We start from the raw sequence: 20720 nt of genomic DNA, 5'->3' as shown, positions 1-20720 counted from the left end.
GAAGGGACGACTACCCTTTTGTTTTTTAAAACTACAATATTTTTAAAAAAAATTTCAAAACCTACAATATTTTTAGTTAAACAACTATATTTTTAAAATAAGTTTCATTTACAACATGCCCTAAATTTATCCCCCATTGTTTTTCTATTTTTCTTTTTTCTTTTTTCTTTTTTCTTTTTTTATTACAATGCAAATATGAAATATTCAACCTTCGATAGGCCCTAACAAGGAACAAAATGTCGATTATGCTTGTATGGGCTATCGTTTATTATATTTTTTTTCTTTTCAGGTTTTATATAAATAATATTATATATTTTCAAAATGTGGATTATGCTTGTATGGGCTATCGTTTATTATATTTTTTTTTCTTTTCAGGTTTTATATAAATAATATTATATATTTTAATCATGCGTTTTTTATATTCCTGGCAAAAATAAGTTCAATTAATTTACAAATATATTGACGTAAAATATATATATACCAACTATCGAAATGTCGATGTCGATGAAAATGTCGAGATCCCGATTTTACGGACATGTCGATGTCGATGGATATTTCGGGAAAAAACAAGGAAATTGTGAATATTGATGCAAATTTTTTGAATTAGTAAATAAAACTTTAATTGTAGTTTAATTAGCTCGTAATTGTTCAATTTTGACCATCATATCTAAATATATAAATAATATACTTAAGAAAATGTCGTTATAATGATAACATCATAATAAAATTATATATACTTACATGTAAATTATTTGAATTAGTATACTTACATGTAAATTATTTGACTTAGTAAATTAAAGTTATTGTTGATTGATTATATTTTATCGATAATTTCTAATCAAATCTAATATTTAGTTACATAATTAAACCAGATATGTGAAATATGTATAAAATTTCAAACATAAAATTTATTATATACAAATAACGGTGATATAATTTAACTAATATCAAAGATGATATTTTCTTTTAATATTTTTTTATAAGAGATAAAGAGATAGAAAGAAACTTTGGTAAAAAGGGAAAAAAAACAAGTCGATTTCAAATTATTTAGGAAAAAAAGTCAATTCTTACGTTATCTCACCAAAACAAACTATACATATATTTTCAAATTATTTAACCGAAATATCTATCGATACCATTGGTGAGCATATTTTTTCAAATTATTAAAAAAATCAATTTATAGATTATAAGTAAAAAAAATGACATTTCCTCGAACACATTGAATACAAAAGAACACATGAATGTATGTAGTGAAAATAAAAAACCAAAAACAAAATAGTAATCAAACGAACCGTTAGTTATTCGGGGTTAAGTTTGCTCAGAAGGGAGGTGCTAAGTTTCCAAATTCTACTGTATTTCCATGATCCAAAAGTTGTTTAAACTAAACGATTCATATTTCAAATTCTTTGGTTCCCCCATTAGATAACAATAAAAACACGGGATTGAGCATTTCGCGAGAAATTTTCGGAAACAAATCTTGGATTTTTTTATTTTTTATTTTGTTTAGGAATACAAAACAGGACTAACAAAGAAACTTAAAATAACTTCTGCACAAGAAGAACTATTTTGTCTATTTACGAAAATATTATTTTAAAAATTTGAGAAATCGGGCTCCGCGGCCCAAACACAGCTTTCCAACTGGGCCCAGTCTGAACAGCCCAAATCCGATGATCCAATCAGGCCCAGTTAACTGGGGCCCGAAACATGTCAACAAAGTTCATGCCGACGGGGTTAAGTCTTCACGCGTGCCATCGGTTTACGATCTCTCCAAAATTCAACAACGTAACTCGGCCACTATCAGATCGCCGGGCACGTGACTTTCTTCCGGCCGCCGCATTCTCCTCCCCTCTGCCCGATCTCCGATCACCTTACCTGAAATTCCCGTTCGTTCGAGCTTTTCTTCTTCCCGGCAATGAGATTTTCTACTTGAACAAATTTTAACAGATCCTTGGACTTCGAGTTTGAAGAGTTTCGGAATTCTTTGCAACGAGAATTCGAGCTCTTCCCCCCTCCCTCCATGGCGTCAAGGAATCGGACTTTGCTTTTTAGGAAATACAGGGACGCGTTGAGAAGTGTGAGGGCTCCTACCAGCTCTTCGCCAGTTTCGGCATCGCCATCGACTAGTTCTGGCGCTGGTGGTCCGGTGATTGAATTGGTGAGCTCGTCGTTGCTGCATCCGAATCGGACTTATGCCCCCTTAAGTACTGAGGATCCGGGTAATTCAAGGTCTATCTCTGTCTATATACATATGTGCATGACTGTGTGCTGGTATATGTGAATTTGATCCAAATCTCTTTTTTTGGTCTAAATCTTGAGAATTTAATGTTGGAAAGTGAAATGTGGTTTGTGATGGTTTTGCTGAAGGCATCGCTTAAGATCTCGTCTAAATTGAGATTTAGTGCCAGTTAGCAGTTGCCACTTTCATGGAAGAAGGGGATGAGAAAATTGAATTCCTAGGTGATTAACGTTTGGAGTAGAGAAATGCAGCATTGGGTTGGTTCAACGTATATAAGGTAAAGAAGTGTGAAATAGCCATTACAGAAGCAGAGGACGCATTTTGCACAATTATGGTGGAATAACCGAGGGAACTACGGATACCATTGAGTATAGTCATAAAAACTTGAAGAATGTCTGGTTTCTCCTTTGGTTATATTACAAATTTCATCTCTAGCTGTGTCTGTTTTATGCTTGAAATCTTTGAAGTTGGAATTATGTCTTAGAGATTATGACTGGAATTATGTGTTGTGTCTATGCACAAATGTTGATTGGTTTAGCATGAGACGATTGACAAATAACCAAAAGGAAGTGAACATGTGGTCAAAAATAGAAGGATACAGTCTATAAAAGAAAACAATTAATTGTCTGATAAGCATGTTGGGACATCATTTAGTCAACGGCACATGCTGAATAGATTATGAGTTCAAAATTCAAGGCGGCAATTTAAATCTTGTGAAGTTTGTATATTTAAATAGACAAATACATCTAAGTTCAAAGTTCAATGACTAAACTTGTAATTATTATTTTTCTTTTTCTCAAATCCCGCCCATATCGTTATGTTCTTGGCTTATGAGTTATCTCTGTGTATTAATGCAGTAAGGGTGCTCATACCGTGGGTCTGCCTCCGGCTTGGGTCGATGTATCCGAAGAAATAGCTGCAAATGTGCAACGTGCACGAGCAAAGATGACAGAGTTAGCTAAAGCTCATGCGAAGGCTTTGATGCCTTCGTTTGGAGATGGTAAAGAAGATCAAAGGTTAATTGAGGCTCTCACGCAAGAAATAACACATTTAATTAAGAAATCGGAGAAGGGACTACAGAGACTCTCTGCGGCTGGTCCTTCTGAGGATTCCAATATCAGAAAAAACGTTCAGGTATAACTTTAAGATGAAAATGGTTAATGTGTTGAATATATGTTGGCTGATTAAGTCACTTCTCTTACACAGAGTTGCTCTCTCTGTTTTCCTTGTTCTATCATGCAGAAATTCGTATAAAATCTCTTAAAATTTAAATTCTATTTAAAAATTTATGGGTTTGGCGAACTTGCAGAAGGGCAAGAACACAATGGCTTTGTTTCTTCTCATTAGTTCCTCTGTTCTTTCTCATTTGCCTTGATGGTTTGTCAACCGTCAGTTTTGCAGGCGACCCTTATGATCCTCATACCAATGCCTTTTAGGCCTTCCATTCTACTTGATGAGAAACTTCTAGGCATGAACACCCTCTTCACTTTTGCATAGCTTGCATTCTCTTTGTTTGCCAATTCGATAACAAACCTGGATCTTTATTTAGGTACAATTCCATTATTCTTGGTTGAGGCAATTCTTACTTATTTATCAGTATTCGATATGGCATTCTCGATCCCTCCTTCTACTAATCTTTTTGGCTGGAATCATGGATGAGTTTTCTCGAATTTAATAGCCTTACTGTAATAATCTACTGCAAGCCCTTTGTTCTAGCTAATCTTTAGGGCTCAACGTGCTTGGGCAGGTAGGGAAGGTGAAATTGTTGACTTCATTTATAAACCAACATGTTTTGACGTCTATTTCCTCTGAGTACTATATTCACCATCTCATTTCCTCCCCAACTTGCATTCTAAAATTGTTAATTTAGTGCAAAAGCAAATTTGATTTCTTTTCTCCCATTGCAAGTCAACATTTACAGTAAATCTCTCCAAGTATTGGGGTCCAGTCCTAAACTTCATATTGTAATATGCTTCTATGATGCAGCGAGCTCTTGCCACCGACCTTCAGAACCTTTCCATGGAGCTACGCAAGAAACAGTCAACTTATCTAAAGCGCCTACAGCAGCAAAAAGAGGTGTAGAAATAATATTTCATTTGGTATTGAGTAGAGGTCTAGATCATGTCCTCATGCATATCTTCATTTGACAACAGAGAGAAACTGCCGTAGTTACAGAATTCTTCATGTTCATATTTGACGCTCAACTTCAAATATATAAATCCCGGTCTGATTTTTTTGTGAATTAGGAAGGTCAAGATAGGATTGATATAGAGATGAATCTAAACGGAAATCGATCAAGACTGGAGGACGATGATTTGGAAAACATGGTACTCTAGACATTCTCCATCTTTTTATTCTCACAAGTTTGAAACGACAACATTCACTATGATTTTTATTGTCTAATGCCTAAGTCGTGCATAGGTATTTAATGAGCATCAGATGGCTAAGCTTCGAAAGAGTGAAGCATTTACTGCTGAAAGAGAGAGAGAAATCCATCAAGTGAGTAGTAAAGCACTCCCTACAATCCCCATTTCTGTATATATCATTATTCAATCAATTCACTTCAATCCAGGTTGTCGAATCTGTGAATGAGCTCGCTCAGATCATGAAGGATCTATCAGTACTTGTCATAGACCAGGTTAGAGATTCCCATCCCCATCCTGAAAGTTCATTACATATCCGTACATACTAATTGATCATATATATAAATACATACACACTTCTTCAACAGGGCACAATTATTGATAGAATAGATTACAATATTCAAAATGTAGCGACAACTGTGGAGGAGGGCCTTAAGCAACTGCAGAAGGTCAGTCCTAGTTCACTAATCCCTTCTAATTTTAAAAAATTCTCAAAAGATACCCCATCTTGTAGGGAAATCTCTCTGATTCATCTGTAATTACGTCGTCGTGCAGGCAGAGAGAACACAGAAACAGGGGGGGATGGTAATGTGCGCGTCCGTGCTCATTATCATGTGCTTTGTCATGTTGGTTCTCTTGATCCTAAAAACCATACTGTTTTGATCTTCAAGCATACAATTCCAGTGCACAGTTACCAATATTGCTCCTCAGAGGCACTTTACACTCAGAGATAGTGGCGTTTCCAGGCTCATCAGAAGGAATTCTTGAGCAGATTCACTCATTCCATGGGTAATTTTTGGTTTTTCCGGCGAGGAAATGGCTTCTTCCTCTTGAATTTCAGTGTCTGGAATGAAATATTTTGTATAGAGATTTTGATCGAGAGCATAGGAAACTTGTCATCGTACCTATACCGATAATTCTTTCGATTTTTCACTAGAGTTTTTATAAAAGAAGATTGGATCTTGGCTGTCCAACTTACTTCGAGATCACTTTGTTTTCTTATTTGTATGTTTGTACTTCTGTCTCCGTGCAATAAAATTAACATAAAGCCTTCCCATCCGGTTTGTACCAATTTTGCTTGGTTTAGATGTGAAATTTGAAGCCATTTGATATTTCTTTCACTTCATAGATTATACATTCTTCAGGCGATCTTTAAATTTGGATTGGAAATAATGGCAGATAACAACCTTAAAGTTGCAAAAAACATTGGAAAAGTCAACCATCATGAAAAAACATTGAAAAAGTTGTACATTACGTTGGGAAAGAATCACATGTAGTACTAATTCATTTCAATCCCTATACTTCCCAACTTTAATTCATTCGAAATTTTCATTTGATCGTCATACTTTTAGAAAATTGCAAAATTTTAACACAAATTCATTAAAAGTGTGTGTGTATATATATATTGAGTGTAGTATAAACGATAAAATGATAAAACCAAAACGAAAACTTAAAAATATTTTGAGAACATAGAAACTAAAATGGAGAAAAATTGCAAACATAAGAACTAAAATAAACATATTCAAAATATACAAACCAAAAGCTAAAAACCATAAACAATTAATATGGTTGAGGGTCAATCAAAATATAGTTTTCAGGAGGGTAATTTAGATGTTTCTTCACTTCATCAGATATTTTGACTCTTCCAATAACAATAGGCTCATCATTTCGCTCCTATATCTATTTTGTCCACTTTCTCCATCTCTATCAAAAAAAAAAAAAACAAAAAAACAAAAAAACAAAAAACAGAAAGCTCCAAGGATGTAGGCAGGGGTGTAGGAACAACTAGAGTCAACTACCCTTGAAAGAGTGTAATAGCTCGCTGATTGAGCAATCTTGCATTGAAGATGAGCAATCTGACAAACCTACAATCTTGCATTGAAGATGAACGAAGCTAATCAATCTGCCAAAGCTACGAGATGTAAAGATACATCGAGAGCGCTCCGTGTAGACCAAAATAGAATTTTAACAATTGAAATATCATTAATTCAAGTCATGTAGCAGAAGGAGCAAAAAAAAGATAGTACCAAAACTTTCTTCCCTATGTTGTTTGAACATAACAACATAAAGATGCCAGGTAGCCAAAATGGTATCCGGTATATAAATCTAAAAAATCACTCTTGGCTGGAAAACTATGAACAAAAAATGATAAGAGTGTAATAGTGTGAAAAAACAATGCTTAGACTCCATGTTTATGACAAGTTGATAACTAAGAAAAACAATAACAAATCACAGTTCGCCAAACGAAATCACTCCGATTTCTCAGATCTGTGGAAACTATATTACCAATTGATATAATATATATTCCACCGTCTCATCACCAGTCAATCCCCAACTCATGTAAAAAAACGTCCGAGCCAGTCCAGCAACACTAAATAACAACTGAGACTGGGATAAGCATAGCCAAACAACAACATACACGCCTGACCCGACCCGACTCGTTGACTGGAGATGTCATCAAAATAACCAGCTGGGCAACCTGCAATTAGTAAGATCAAAATGATTTTTTCTCGAAAATTGCTGGAACTCGAACTTCCAATCTGACTCTAATCTAACTTATCAAGGACACAGTAGTACAACCTATAGAAAATATGTGTTCAAGTCATGTATCGATCTGACTCTAATCCAGTAGGTAAAAAACGGAAGAAAAGAAAGAGGTACCTTCTTAGCCAAAGTTGAATCCCCCAGATGGTACGGCAGGCCGATCACCAAAATTGAATCCAGCTTGGGAGGCGGTACCCGGTGGCATAGTCTCATCTTCATCTTCCAACCAGTAAGTCTCGAGGATCTTCACTGCCTTCTCATAAATTTCAGTATTGTCATGACTCTGGAGGTTCTCGATTTTCTCTAGCCCCTCAGCATCATCTATCATTTGGGCATAGGGATTTACATCTACTGTATTGTTCAGGTTCTTTTCAGCTTCTCCTACCTTCAAGATATTCTCAAGTCCTTCCAGACAAACTGTGACGATCCTAGGATCTGGGCAAATTAGAAGATCGCACAGAGGTTTGATACACCCTTGACTTACTAGGTACCTGTTAGCAGGAAAAACAATCCATGAAAATGATGCCTAGGACATGCACTAGATAATTGGGAACCAGGAGACGAAAATGCCATACTTAATCTGTTCATGAGAACCTCCAGATGTGGCATTTGAAATTGCCCATGCAGCCTCTTTCTTAATATCGAATTCAGCATTTTGAAGCAGGTGAACAAGGGGAGCAACTATATTGGCCTCTATCACAGACTAGAAAGATAGAAAGAAAGATGATCATATAGCTGAAATTAATCCATTACATGTCAAAACACATACTAGTGAGCATGTTGAGGTGCTTGATTATGTGACTTTACCTGAATCTGTGCCTTGTTCCCAGCTGTTATATTGGATATAGTCCAGCAGGCCTCTTTCTTGATGCTCTTCTTATGATTATTAGTCAATAAATTTAGCAGACAAGGTAGGGCATTGTGATGGATGATAACCTACGGAGAAAGAATCATTATCAGTGAGATTCAAAGAGATCCACTAATCATTGACACCTTATAGTTTTTTTTTAATCAGAAACCTATAAATGAAAAAAGAACATATAAGGGCATACAAAAAATCAGCCCTACAACAAAAAGAAAAGGGCTCCAATCCATGACTCCTAAAAAAAAAACCATATAGAAGTATTAAATTTAAGTAATGAGCTTCCAAACATACTCCCTAACTCTCTCCACCTCCTAAAGATTTTGTTATTCCTATCAGTCCAAATCCCACCTGACAGTTGGAGGGGACCAGTCTAAAAAAAGTAAGGCTCCAGATGCCGTGTACATCGGTGTGGATAACAGAGAACTTAGTAGAAGCTTTCTCATCTTTAATTTTAGTACAGGATGAACACCCATGAGCTCTACCTTAATATTGTAATTCAAATACTTCCAGATATACTGTCAACTTCAGTTTCTGTTATTTTCAGGCACCAGAAGAAACCAAATGAAAGAGAAACAGAGCACAAGTCTTCCAAGGATAATGTTAAGAATACTATTAATTTAAGATGTTACAAGTATTACTACAACAGGCTGAATGGTTCCTTAGCTGTCATCATATGTACTATTATTTACATCAAAAAATGCATGGTAATTATTGCTAATAATCTACCAACACCCAATAAATTGATGACTAAAATCACTAGTCTTCCAAGGATAATGTTAAGAATACTATTAATTAAGATGTTACAAGTATTACTACGACAGGCTGAATGGTTCCTTAGCTGTCATCATATGTACTATTATTTACATCAAAAAATGCATGGTAATTATTGCTAATAATCTACCAACACCCAATAAATTGATGACTAAAATCACTAGTCTTCCAAGGATAATGTTAAGAATACTATTAATTAAGATGTTACAAGTATTACTACGACAGGCTGAATTGGAGCAACAAGTAATGAAACAAGGATGGTAGGTCTTCTATCAGAGAAGAAAGCATGTGTAGAAGCAACCAGTCAGCCAGGTTCAGTAATTTGGTGGGTTTCACAGACGGAGTGGCTGGTGAAGTGCTTTTTCTTGCTCCATACAAAATCAAGCTTGGATGACCCAAACAAGGTTTAAAATAATACAAAGGTCAAAGACTATTATTGAGATAATCAAAAGAGATTATTCAACAACTATCGCAGCATCCATTAATTTTCTAACATTCTGTTAATTTAGCTTGTCATAAATAGTGGGTGAGAAGGGTAAAGGCAATTATTTTAGGACTATTTTAGGCCTTGTTTGATAAGGATTTCATTTTTAGTTTTTTCTTTCAAACAATTGTGCTTATTTTCTCACCATTTATTTACCATGTTTTCCATCTTTCTTCATAATGAATTCTTAAACAAATTTTAAGAATAAAAACAAGTTTTTGAAAAAGTTGATTTAAACATTTTCATTTACAAAATTTAGATAAGATTTTGAAAACATTTTCAAAAAAGTTGATAACAGGACAAAGGAATACATAGGTGGCTTTGGAAAAGGTTTCAAAAATTTGACAACGAAACAAAGGAACACATGGATGGAAGTAGTGAAAACAGAAAATAAAAAACAAAATGGTAATTAAACGGGGCCATAGTTATTTAGGGCTAAGTTTGCTTATAAGGGGGGTGCTAAGTTCCTAAATTATTAGAGGCATATCTATTGTATTTCCATGATCTAAAAGTTCTTTAAACAATTCCTATTTCAATTCTTTGGTTCCCCTATTAGATAACAGTTAGCTAAAATTAGGAAGTCAGGGAAATAACAGAAAGAACTATCCAAAACGAAGAAACAATAGTTTTATAATCTCCGGTACACTTTTCCAACTTCCAAGTCCAAAGTCATCTATGAATAAAAATATGATTTCACTACATAACGATATTATTTCTAAATTCCAATACAATGAATGAAATTGTCTTTACATCCAACAATGGGAATGACATGACAATACAGTTTCTGCTCAACTTTCTGAAAAGGCTAGAGCATCTAAAAGCAACTTCACAAACAGTTTCCAAAAAATGTGTGTAAAGTTATTTCAAAACCTAGTTCAAAGGGTAGACACATAAAGGTAGTCAACTAATCATACAAGTTCAAAGAGATGGAAATAATCTTCATGGCAATAAAAAAGAAATTTACTACCACACTAGTCGACTAAGGTCAGGTGTCCAGGAGGCAGCTACTAATTAATGCAACAACAAGAACCGAAAATCTCATACCTGAGTTTGCAAATCATCGCCTGTAACAATGTTTCCAACAGTTCGAAGGGCTGGAATGAGCACTGAAGGAGCAGGATGCCTAGAAGATAATAAACCATCTATTTTAGATGTATAAAAGAAGAAAAATATAACACCGCTCAATGATCGTACTCACATTAAGAGCTCAACGAGCCGAGGGCAAACACCTGCTTCAATAACAGCTTGAATTTTGTCGTTTGTACCATCAGAAAGGTATGATAGTGCCCAGCAAGCATCAGTCAATACTTCCTCATCGTTTGAATGTATCAGACGTGCAAGAGCAGGAAGTGCTGGCTTGACCTGTCAGAAAAATGAGCCAACTGACTTAGGAAATAAAACCCCACAAGTTGTTAACATCAAATATGTATGTTCCTACTTTCCATGAACAGTCAATGGCTATCCACCGACTCTTGAAAACCTTCCTACATGCATAAAAAAGCAAAAGGGTGGAGGGTGGCGGTGGGGTAGTACTCGAATAATCCAAAACCCAACAATTACAGTATCTATTTGAAACCCAAAATATCTGGAAAATTGCCCACCAGATCAAAAGCGGGCTGTGGCTTGCCCCTGCAAAAATTTGATAGTGTCCATGTAGCATTTCTCAGCATAGAGAGCTTAGCTTGCTCATTCAACTGTGCTAGTAAAGGCAGTAATGCTCCATGACCAAGAACCAAATCACGACATCTTGAAGAATCCCCAGCAACATTTCCTAATGCCCAAACAGCCTGCAGACAATATGAGAAGATAATTGAACATTTTATAATGCTTGTCGATCCAACTACACTCACAAATCAACTAAATTAACAACATTTCTGGAATAGAAAATCTGGATTTATTTTCGATCCATTTCATAAGAATTAAATAATCCTATTATATAGAAGTGGAGGAAACAAACTTATCTAAAATATAGGGTGAGGAATTAACACTTTCAGGAAAAGGAAAAGGTGCCGCTAGACATCCTTGTGTAAAGAAACTCAAAAAGTTCACCTGCTCCCGAACATCATCACTTGGTGAAGCAAGAAGTTTCACAAATATTGGCACAGCACCATGATCGATGACAACCTTAGTGTTTTCTGATGTTCCCGAAGCAATATTCGTAAGAGCCCAAGCAGCTTCAAACTACATAATTTTGATGCAACAAGGACGTTATCACTTCATCACATCTTACAATGCTATAATCATAGATAATATAACCTGTATCACACCTGAAGCTGTGGAAAATCCTCTCTCATGAGAAATTCGACAAAACGAGGAACAACTCCTGACTGTATAACTTCTTCAATTGGGGGACTACGCTCTGAAGAACAAATATTTTAAGGTTACTAACAAAAAAATAAAAATTTAAAGTTTAAAAAACAAACAATATTAGAACACTACCGACCAATTGAAAGCAGTTTCCTAAACTGAGTAGTTGCTTCTAGTTGCTGATTACCATCATCAGACCAAACACCCGCAACCATGGATGGTAGATGTTCTAACTGCAGTGAAACATTTCACACTAACAAACATGATTTCCAATCATAAAGTACTCACTCAAAGTTCAAATGAAGAAACTTATTTTAGTACCATTACATAACTCAGACTGATTCTGTTAACTCTATCCACCGAGGTATAAGGGAAAACGGATAAATATTTGCAGGAGTGATAATGCTCATTTACACGGCTTGACCAAAGTAGAATCTTGAGTAACAAATACAAAAACTTGCACATGGTTCGGATCACAATAATTCACTTAAAAAATACGTTCACCAACTGAAGCTAAATTGGTTTCAGAAACTCCAAGTACAGAGAGAGAGACTCAAGTTTCGGAATCAGAGTGCGCAGTTGAAATACATCGAATAACAAAAAGATAAGTCAATCAATTTCCATTCTCTGGATAATCCAATTAACTAGAATGCCTAAAATTCTCTCGAAGTTCAATAAGCAGCAGTTATAATGGACGCAACATATTTCCACTTCCCCAACAGTCGAAACGGAAATTCTCCCAGCCTGATCTTCAAAGTCCAAAGAATGAAGCATAAATTCCAACTCCCTAATAGCAAAATTCCAAAAAATAAACTGAATAAAACACGATCGCCCAGCTAGCAAACCCTAAACAGCCACTAAAATCAAACTCCACCACCAAACCACGACATCACAACTCTCCCCCCAAAGCACATAAAATCCAGAAACGAAAAAAAAAACAATCACGAAGCAAAGTCATTCGAGATTGACCTTCTTTTCCAGTACCGAGGAGTGAGTGGAAGTCTGCAGTTGCTGGGCTTGAAGACCCTCGCGCCTCTTCTTCTGCAAGCTCTCCTCTCTCCGATTCTTCCGAATCTCGACCATATTGTCCTCCCTTCTTCTCCGACCTTCATCTGCATCCACCGCAACCTTGTACCGGTTCCGCCGAACCTCAGCCCTCTCGTTCGGCCTCAACGACATCGTGCGAACACCAAAGAGCCGAACTGAAACGCCGATAAGTAGAGCAAATCGGCGATGCCGCGGTGACGATTAAGGGGTTTTGTTCGCCGGTGAAGGAGAGAGAGTAGAGAGAGAGAGAGAGAGAGAGGAAGAACTTGGTACGAAGTTTTTTTTAGTTTTGAGTTTCTTTCACTGTGGAAGAGAGAGAGAGAACCGATAGTGAACGTTGGGAACCCTACCCATCAATTTATATGGACGTGCCGAAGAGCGGGCTGTGTTCTGTAAATCGACTTAGATTGGGAGATTATTACGGAATTGACACTTTAATTATTCTTATTAGATTTAGTATTTTATATTATGGATTTTTTTTCCGGTAATGATTTTATCTATGCTAGTTAGAGACGTTCTATCAAAAGAAGAAAAAAAAAAACTAGTTAGCACGACGATGCATGTGAAATTTTGTAAAGAACATTATTACGAATTATATTATGGAGCGACTGATAGAATTACAGTTTGGACAAATTGTAATAATAGTTGATCATTGTGATGAAGGTAAAATCATTATTGACAGTAACAATTAAGTTCAATGTAAAAATGTTGATAATGTCAAATAAAATGGTAAGAAGGAAAGAAATAAAAGAAAAATCATGAAATTTTTTATATTTAAAATAACATAATATAATTTAATAATTATTGATAATTAATTATGAGGGACGTATTTTTTAAATTAAAAAATTTATAGATAATTAAAATTGTGCAAAAGTATTTTCCAAAATATTATAGATGTTTTTAATCTATTTTCGATTGTTAAAAATTTATAATTGTTTTTTAAAATAAATCGACAAAATATTTTACATTCAAACTTTCACATTTTTATCATTTAATTTTGTTTTATCAACTCATTCACCTAATTATTTATTTTAATATTTATTTTTTAAACATAATTATTTAACAATTAAAACATTATAATTTTTGAAATTTTATTATTAATTATATAATTAAAGATAAGTCATTAATTTTTTAATAATAAATCGACAACAATTTTATTCAAAATTTTCCAATTATTTTCTTTTTTTTCAATAGTTCATTTTAATTTAAATAAATGTATTGAGAAGATGATAAAAATTAGGAAGGTGGCGTGAGGAGATAGGAGAAAGAGAATGAGTGGAACTCGAAGGATTTAGAAAGAGAAAAGTGAATTGAAATTTGAGAGCGGGGGATGAAAGGACAAAATTGTAATTAAAATAATAAATAAAACATTAAAATTAAATGACAAAATTCGGAGATAAAGTTTCTCCTAGTAACCATTATTTTTATATATTGTATAGATATATATATGAGCATTTAAACATTGTAGGTCCTATCTCTGATCAAAAGTTCATGAGTTCGAACCTCACCTCTACTAGAAAAAAAATCTTGCAGGTCTTATTTAACGTTTTATGAGTGTGTTTGGGAGTTATCTTAGTTCAATGCTTTATTTAAAACAACATAAAATACAAACTGAAAAAACAAATCTAACAACTTGTAAAAAAAAAAAAAAAAACGAAATTGTGTTGAATAAATCGTTGCTTTGCAGCTCTGGTTGGCAGGTCGGAGACCGATAACTCGATGCTTAATTAGGTTGTAGAGAACGTCATGAAATAAACAGATGTTTGGAAGCCAGAAATCCAATAATTCAAGGTGCCATTTGAGTCATAATTTCAATTTGAATCTAAATATATTTAATATTCATCTCATTTTCTTTTAAAGATAGATTTAAATCTTAAAAGTTTAATTAGTTAAATTGATTTGTTCAAACAAACAATATTTTATTTTAGCATTTTGTTAGAGTTCTTTTTTTTAATGGTTAGATTTTTGTTATTTTGTTTTAATGTAAAGTCTTTTTCCCCTAAATAAAAAAATATTTTTTTAAACAAATAAATGATAAAAAAAGTACACATATCAAAATGGTCGTTTCAAAAGTATTTGATTGAAGTAAATTAAAGTTAGTGGAATTAAAATTGACATTTTGATGGTACATTGAAAAAAATATTATTTAAACATAAAAATAAAAAACTCAACAATGTGGAATATATTTGTATTTGAATGTATGACATTGCAAATAATTCTAAATTGAACGTAGATTATTATTTAGATAAACACTTTTTTAGCATAGTATGAATTAAATTAAAAAAAAAACCGTCATCTCTGTTAATACTCTATTGGCAGGAATATATTGCTTATAAAATAACTAATTTATTATAATTTAGAATCCAAAACTACCAAACCAAATCAATTGGCCAGAACAATGAGTCATAATCCACTTAGGAGCAGAGATAACGTGGACTGTTTTAGAAATTTATTTACACATATGTCTAACTTTTTCTAATTTTATATTTTTAAATTTCTGCGGGCAGGATTTTATTTTAATTTTGATTATACCTTTATTTATTGCATCTACACTTATTATATTATTTGTTTTTTTAAATATAAAAGATTTAATTTCATAAATTATTATCATAATCCTTTAATTATTATCGATCTCATACCAATTTTCAACACAGATCCCTTAATTCACCCGGAACAATAATTTACTCATTCAAAAAGATTGATTTTTCCTTAATTCACTCCCACATTGATGCTCAATCTTTAAAGACAATTCAAAATTATATAAACATCTTTTGAAGTCTCAATAAACATATATCCGCATATCCACATACGACGGACCCCGTCCGCGCAGTCTGCCGGCCCGCGTTGTAAGATATATCCACTAATATATCATATATACATTAAAGGATACAAACACTTATATATCCCAATAGACGATAAAAACATATATAAACTATATCAGGTTATTGAATTCTTATAACTGAGGCAGAATCATCTACAAACTTGGTATTTATTCGTAGATATAAACTATATATCCGACTATAAACAATAAGTGTTGATTTTATGATAAAGAATCGATCAACCGAAATCAAGCTCACATAAACTTATGAACTATAAACTATATACTGTTATGGAGTGTGTCATGGGGAGATAAAAGAAGAATAGACCAAGCAACGGGGCCCGAAGGAAACCCGAGAGAAAGCCCGAACCAGGAAAGAGGGCTCGGCACCCGACGACTTGGGTCGGCCCTGGCCGAACAGTGCCTCCACGGCCCCCCAGTCGAGAACCGTAGCGGTTATCCCAACCGTTTCGCAGTCCCACTCGAAGTATCCCGACTTGATTCTCGATTTGACCTAAAGTCCACAACGACCGAACGAGCCCAAATATTAAGATGTATAAGGATTCGACTGGGGTAAACCCTAAAGGGATGAGAACTCGACTTCTATAAATGGAATGGTGAGGCAAAGCCTAGAGGTATGCAAAAAGACCCTACTCTCTACACTTTAACTTGATTATCCATCTACCGTCCTTAGTCACACCGGTTTAGGTTTGATTGGTTTTGTAGGTTCTCCGATCCCCGATTATCAAGTTTGGTGTGCATCTTGGAAGGATCCGGGAGAGTATAATTCACGCATCAATAAACTTGAAGGGGAAAGAGAATTTGGGCTTTGTTGATTTTGATGATTTTATTGAAAAAGACTGAAGTCGTGGCATTTATCAAGATTGGGTCTCTCTACCAGGAAAAACCTGTAGCTTAGGGGGTATTCACGTTTGGCATATGCCCGCTCTTCTCTCTTTTGTTTCCGCTTTCCAATTTATATCATAACATAAAGGAAGGGTTCTCTGAACAAGTGTCTATATACTACGGCGTAAGGGAAGCTGTAGGAGTAGCACTAGGAATAGTAGTCAATTAGACTAAATTAGCCGAAAGCCTAGAATATAGATACCTAAAGGCAATTCCAATCTTTCGTAATGAATGTTATTATTCTTATTCCTCTTCGATGCACAGCACAGAATATAGTATTTGTTAGAATCCGCTGCGAGTGCTCTATATCATGAAATCTTTTTTACCTATTTTTTTTCTTGGTCTCTTTTTTCACGCCTCTTTTTTGGCAATAATATGATAAACATATATAGTTATATAATATATACTTTTTATTGGTACATATACTATTAAGTTATATAATATATTCCAATTTATAGTATGATCAACACATTCTATGTATAAATTTAATATTAGGTTATATAATATATACTTTGAAGTATATGTGACATATATTCAAAATTTAATCCATATTAACGTTATACCTTAACATATACCCAACATAAGTATTCAACGTATACCTAAATTTGGAGGTTTTCGTACTAAAAATTAGGTTATATAATATAAATAATATAAAATTTGGAGGTTTTATATAATATATAACCTTTGTGGCAAGATTTTTTTTCCCGAAAAAAGAACGAGAAAAGAAAATTAAAAAAATAGTTGAAACCTAGACTTTTTCCTTTCCCTCCCTTTTTCTCCTCTAATCCGCTGTCCACCCCTACATCCCTCCATCCCGTGCATTTTCAGACGGTGGCGCACTAGTAGACCATGAACCCACCTCCAAATATTGTCGTCAGCCGTGTGCGTACCCGATCGTCGCTACTCATGAGCTTCTGTCGTTGGGTCGCTATCGCTTGAGTGCTTCTACTATGGAGTCGTTGCGCTTGGGTGCTTCTACCATGAAGTTCCCACCGCTCAGGGTGCTACGTATGCGTGAAGATCGAAGAACATCTCTTTTCCACAAGACTGGCAATGCGAATAAACGGAGGGATTTGAGAATTTCAACTGAATTGTAAATGTAGGCATGATTTTAGGGATTTAAGGATTTCAATTCAATGGTTAAATTTATGAATGATTTTAGGAATTTGTATCAAAATCGTCCAATATTTAGTTTTTTTTTCCTTTCCATTTTTTGATTTTGTGTTTATATTTTTATTAATTCTATATTGTGGAAGAGAAATTTGTAATTTTATAACGGGGTCCATCTATAAAGAGACAATCTTTAGATAATTGTGTAAGTTCTTAATAGTTAAGTCATTTTTGTAATTTCAAACTCAAAATAGATTAGTTACGTACTTATCCCATAGGAGTATGCCTGCCAATATAAATATCACTCCATGGTTAAAATATCTCATTCATTCTAGGTCGAAAGTTAAATTCTTAATCTCCACAAATATGATTTGTCAGTGCTAAAAAAAATAATAGGAAATACCTATACCTCCTCATCACACATCATGAATTCAAATTCTCAATCATTCTCGATGTATATTAAAAAAATAAAAAATAAACATATCTTGATCCCAACTTTTCAATTTTATTTTATTTTGGTTCATGAATTTGTAAATGTATATTAATCTATTAATTTTATTGAAAAAGAATAAAAAGTTAACTATTTTAATTCATAAATTTTAAACCCTAAAATATGAAAAAAATAATAATAATTTTAGCCATTGTTGTTATTTTAGATTCAACATGTACAGGTTTACAAATACATTATTAACTTTAAAACTTAAAGTTGAGAGTTAATTTTAAAATCTGCTGCGAAACGCATATTCAATCAAGAAAACATAGAAATACAATTATGTTTTTTTTCCTTATTAAATTATTTATTTTCAAATTGACCAAACGATCCTTTTTCTTTTCTTTTCTTTTCTTTTCTTTTCTTTTTTTATGTAAAATGTGACGCCGTATTGGAAGAAAATGAGGGAGAATTGAAAGCCGATGAGGGAAGCTACGAGATGATCTTATAATTATTATTTATAAAGGAAAAAGAGTAGCCAAAGATTCCCCAGCAAGGAAAATCCGTAAAACCCCTCCAACTTGAACTAAATTACGCAAACTAACAGGTCACCTTCAATGCCCAAAATGGGATAAATAGCCCAGCAAATTCCCCACCGCCCAATCACATCTTTCCACGTCAACCAGGGATATTTTCGTCATTGTCACAAATTACAACGGAACGGAAGAAATCTTACGCTGACGGGACGTTTTGATTTAGCAGCGCGAGGCGTTGCGCTTGGCCGCGCTACATCTGGAACCGTTCGGACGTGGCCTCTTCGTGGTCGTTGGATTGTCGGTCGCGCTTAGCCCTCCCATGCCATCTGAACCGACCATTTCCATAAACATCCTCTGTAGGTCCTCGAAGCTGTCACCCTAGAAAAACCAACTTGAAATATTAGATCACAGGTATCGTCCGTTGATATTAATTACTCGGAAATTTCAACGTCAGGATTTACCTCCGGTTTGACGCTGTTCATCATTGTGATCATCTCTTGCATGAAGTCGCAAAATTCCTGCACCGCAAGCGGACAAGAGAGAGCATTCTTTTTTCTCAAGAAAGAAAGACAATAAATTGTTTAATATGAATTATTAATTTAAAAAAATATTTGATTCGTAATACATTGGATTTAACTCATAAAAAAATATGCTTCATAAAATTTGATTCATAATTACTTGTTTGACCGAGTATCTTATTTTAATAATTATAATTTTTTTTGGTTTTTTACTTTTCAGATGATTTTTATGTTATATTTACTTTTTATTGCCCAATTTTAAAAAATAAAAATTGATAAGATAAATGAACAATAAACTTGATTTTGGTTTCAAACTTTTGCCTTTAAAAACGTTTGTTCCATAATAATTCTATTTTTTCAAACATATTTTTTAAATCTATACTTAATTTTAAAGTGTAAAACAATTCCACGGAAAATTTATTTGGAAATGATAAAAGAAGGAAGTTGTCAACACGCCATTGGATGACAGCTTTTGAAAGCAAAGGCAAATTATGAACAAGGACGACGGCGAAAAGTAAATAAATAAAATCCAATGCCTTTTTCAAATTACAGACCACGATAAAAACGACACCGTCTTTTCGTGGATGTGATTATTGCATGCCAAAAATATCTAAACCCGGAGCCAAATGAGAAGAGAGAAGAAAAAAAAGGGAATAATAATAATTCATAATAATTAAAAATAATATATATACGAACCTCATCGTCTTCTTCCGTGGGATCGTAAAGACCGGCGTCGTACACGGACCTCTTGGCCTGATCGGAAAGAACTGTGAGAGAGGCAGACGGAGCAATCTAACGCCCGTTAGTGCCCTTTCCTATAACCAGTGACGGGGAATTCAACGGCGTTACACAATTGAGAGGGATTGGGCGGAGGAACCGATGATCTCACCTGAATACGCTTCTTGTACTAACTGAAATTGCCGCTTGGCTTCTCCGGCCACCGCCGGATCCCGCGTCCACCGGTCCGGATGCCATTTCTTGATCGCGAGACAGAAACGAGAAGAACAGTTCAGATTTCACAAATTCGCTCTCCAATCGAACAAAACGGAAAGAGGAAAAAATAAAGAGAGAGAAAGAAACTCCTCCAAATTTCATTCCAAAACAGAGCCACGCAAATCTCAGACAGAATAACTAGAAAATCGAATTTCACATTGAGAATGCAAAAAAAAAAGAGACGCCGAATTTAGTACCAGAGCGAGCTTGCGATACGCAGTACGGATATCAGAGAAGGAGGCATCCTTACGAATCCCGAGGATGGTGTAGTAGCAAGATCCGCCGTCGGATCCTCCTCCCCGATCCATAGAAAACCGGAATCAGAACAAAGAGAAGCCGCAGAACCTCGGGAGACGACCACCAGAGAGAGCAGTAAAACGAGTTTCAGACCAGCATAGCACGGCGAGCTTCAAAAGCAGAGAAGAGGAGGAAGAAGAAGTAGTAGAGCGAGGGCCAGAGTTGCGATGGTTTTTCAAACGATTGGCGTGTGGACGGTAGGGGAGAGATGAAAATATCTGGAGATGAAAAAAAAAGTTATGTACAAGGAAAGTTCGAGAGATTTCTCTTTGCTGGTTAATCGAAAACTTTATGCTAGATATTTTTATCCCTCGAAAGATGCCACTCATATTTACAATATTTACGACAGATGCCACTCGCTTGAGAAATGGGACCACGAGAAGCCCGAAATTACTCTCATACCCTCCCTTGGAATTTGTTGTTTAAAAAATACTTCTATCATTTAAAAGTAGATTTATAAATACTTGGAAATTCTATTAACAACAGATAAATAAT

At 34.6% G+C, this 20720-nt stretch overlaps 3 protein-coding genes across 4 annotated transcripts; 1 reads left to right on the top strand and 2 right to left on the bottom strand.

Moving 5' to 3' along the window:
• The first annotated feature begins 1732 nt into the window (after window positions 1-1732).
• On the top strand, window positions 1733-5658 carry LOC111023326 (tlg2p-like protein a). The gene is made up of 8 exons (XM_022300742.2): window positions 1733-2226; window positions 3094-3370; window positions 4223-4312; window positions 4483-4563; window positions 4658-4735; window positions 4809-4874; window positions 4968-5048; window positions 5155-5658. Exons 1-8 carry the CDS (start codon window positions 2018-2020, stop codon window positions 5260-5262), a joined length of 990 nt encoding a protein of 329 aa, XP_022156434.1. The 5' UTR covers window positions 1733-2017; the 3' UTR covers window positions 5263-5658.
• Window positions 5659-6677: 1019 nt separating this feature from the next.
• LOC111023281 (importin subunit alpha-1b) lies at window positions 6678-12959 on the bottom strand. Its single transcript, XM_022300683.2, has 11 exons — window positions 12540-12959; window positions 11707-11803; window positions 11531-11622; window positions 11313-11444; window positions 10865-11050; window positions 10462-10625; window positions 10308-10386; window positions 7951-8079; window positions 7719-7846; window positions 7261-7634; window positions 6678-7078 (listed from the first exon to the last, which is right to left on the bottom strand). Exons 1-10 carry the CDS (start codon window positions 12747-12749, stop codon window positions 7265-7267), a joined length of 1587 nt encoding a protein of 528 aa, XP_022156375.1. The 5' UTR covers window positions 12750-12959; the 3' UTR covers window positions 6678-7078; window positions 7261-7264.
• A 5410-nt stretch (window positions 12960-18369) lies between these two features.
• On the bottom strand, window positions 18370-20488 carry LOC111023328 (Chaperone DnaJ-domain superfamily protein). Of its 2 annotated transcripts, none has more exons than XM_088127694.1 (5): window positions 20126-20488; window positions 19825-19912; window positions 19632-19702; window positions 18879-18965; window positions 18370-18795 (listed from the first exon to the last, which is right to left on the bottom strand). In XM_088127694.1, exons 1-5 carry the CDS (start codon window positions 20234-20236, stop codon window positions 18637-18639), a joined length of 516 nt encoding a protein of 171 aa, XP_087983820.1. In that variant the 5' UTR covers window positions 20237-20488; the 3' UTR covers window positions 18370-18636. The 2 variants fall into 2 exon arrangements, with proteins under 2 accessions (XP_087983820.1, XP_022156437.1); XM_022300745.2 differs by having other exon boundaries at window positions 18879-18935; window positions 20126-20484.
• Window positions 20489-20720: the final 232 nt, after the last annotated feature.

This window comes from Momordica charantia, assembly GCF_013281855.1.
Source record: "Momordica charantia cultivar OHB3-1 chromosome 8 unlocalized genomic scaffold, Mcharantia_2.0 BLBB01000008.1, whole genome shotgun sequence".
NCBI lineage: Eukaryota > Viridiplantae > Streptophyta > Magnoliopsida > Cucurbitales > Cucurbitaceae > Momordica > Momordica charantia.
Note: the sequence above shows the minus strand (reverse complement) of the source record. Positions and strands in the feature narration are given on the sequence as shown.

What these genes read in the sequence shown, in the direction of transcription:
- LOC111023326 (XM_022300742.2), top strand. Translation starts at nt 2,018, where the DNA reads ATGGCGTCAAGGAATCGGACTTTGCTTTTTAGGAAATACAGGGACGCG. An exon ending in ACGATGATTTGGAAAACATG is followed by an intron (nt 4,564 to 4,657) that starts GTACTCTAGACA and finishes AGTCGTGCATAG; the next exon opens with GTATTTAATGAGCATCAGAT. An exon ending in CAGTACTTGTCATAGACCAG is followed by an intron (nt 4,875 to 4,967) that starts GTTAGAGATTCC and finishes CTTCTTCAACAG; the next exon opens with GGCACAATTATTGATAGAAT.
- LOC111023281 (XM_022300683.2), bottom strand. Translation starts at nt 12,749, where the DNA reads ATGTCGTTGAGGCCGAACGAGAGGGCTGAGGTTCGGCGGAACCGGTAC. An exon ending in CCTCGGTACTGGAAAAGAAG is followed by an intron (nt 11,804 to 12,539) that starts GTCAATCTCGAA and finishes GTTTCACTGCAG; the next exon opens with TTAGAACATCTACCATCCAT. An exon ending in CACAGCCCGCTTTTGATCTG is followed by an intron (nt 10,626 to 10,864) that starts GTGGGCAATTTT and finishes TTTTTCTGACAG; the next exon opens with GTCAAGCCAGCACTTCCTGC.
- LOC111023328 (XM_088127694.1), bottom strand. Translation starts at nt 20,236, where the DNA reads ATGGATCGGGGAGGAGGATCCGACGGCGGATCTTGCTACTACACCATC. An exon ending in CCACGGAAGAAGACGATGAG is followed by an intron (nt 18,966 to 19,631) that starts GTTCGTATATAT and finishes TTGAGAAAAAAG; the next exon opens with AATGCTCTCTCTTGTCCGCT. An exon ending in TGAACAGCGTCAAACCGGAG is followed by an intron (nt 18,796 to 18,878) that starts GTAAATCCTGAC and finishes TGGTTTTTCTAG; the next exon opens with GGTGACAGCTTCGAGGACCT.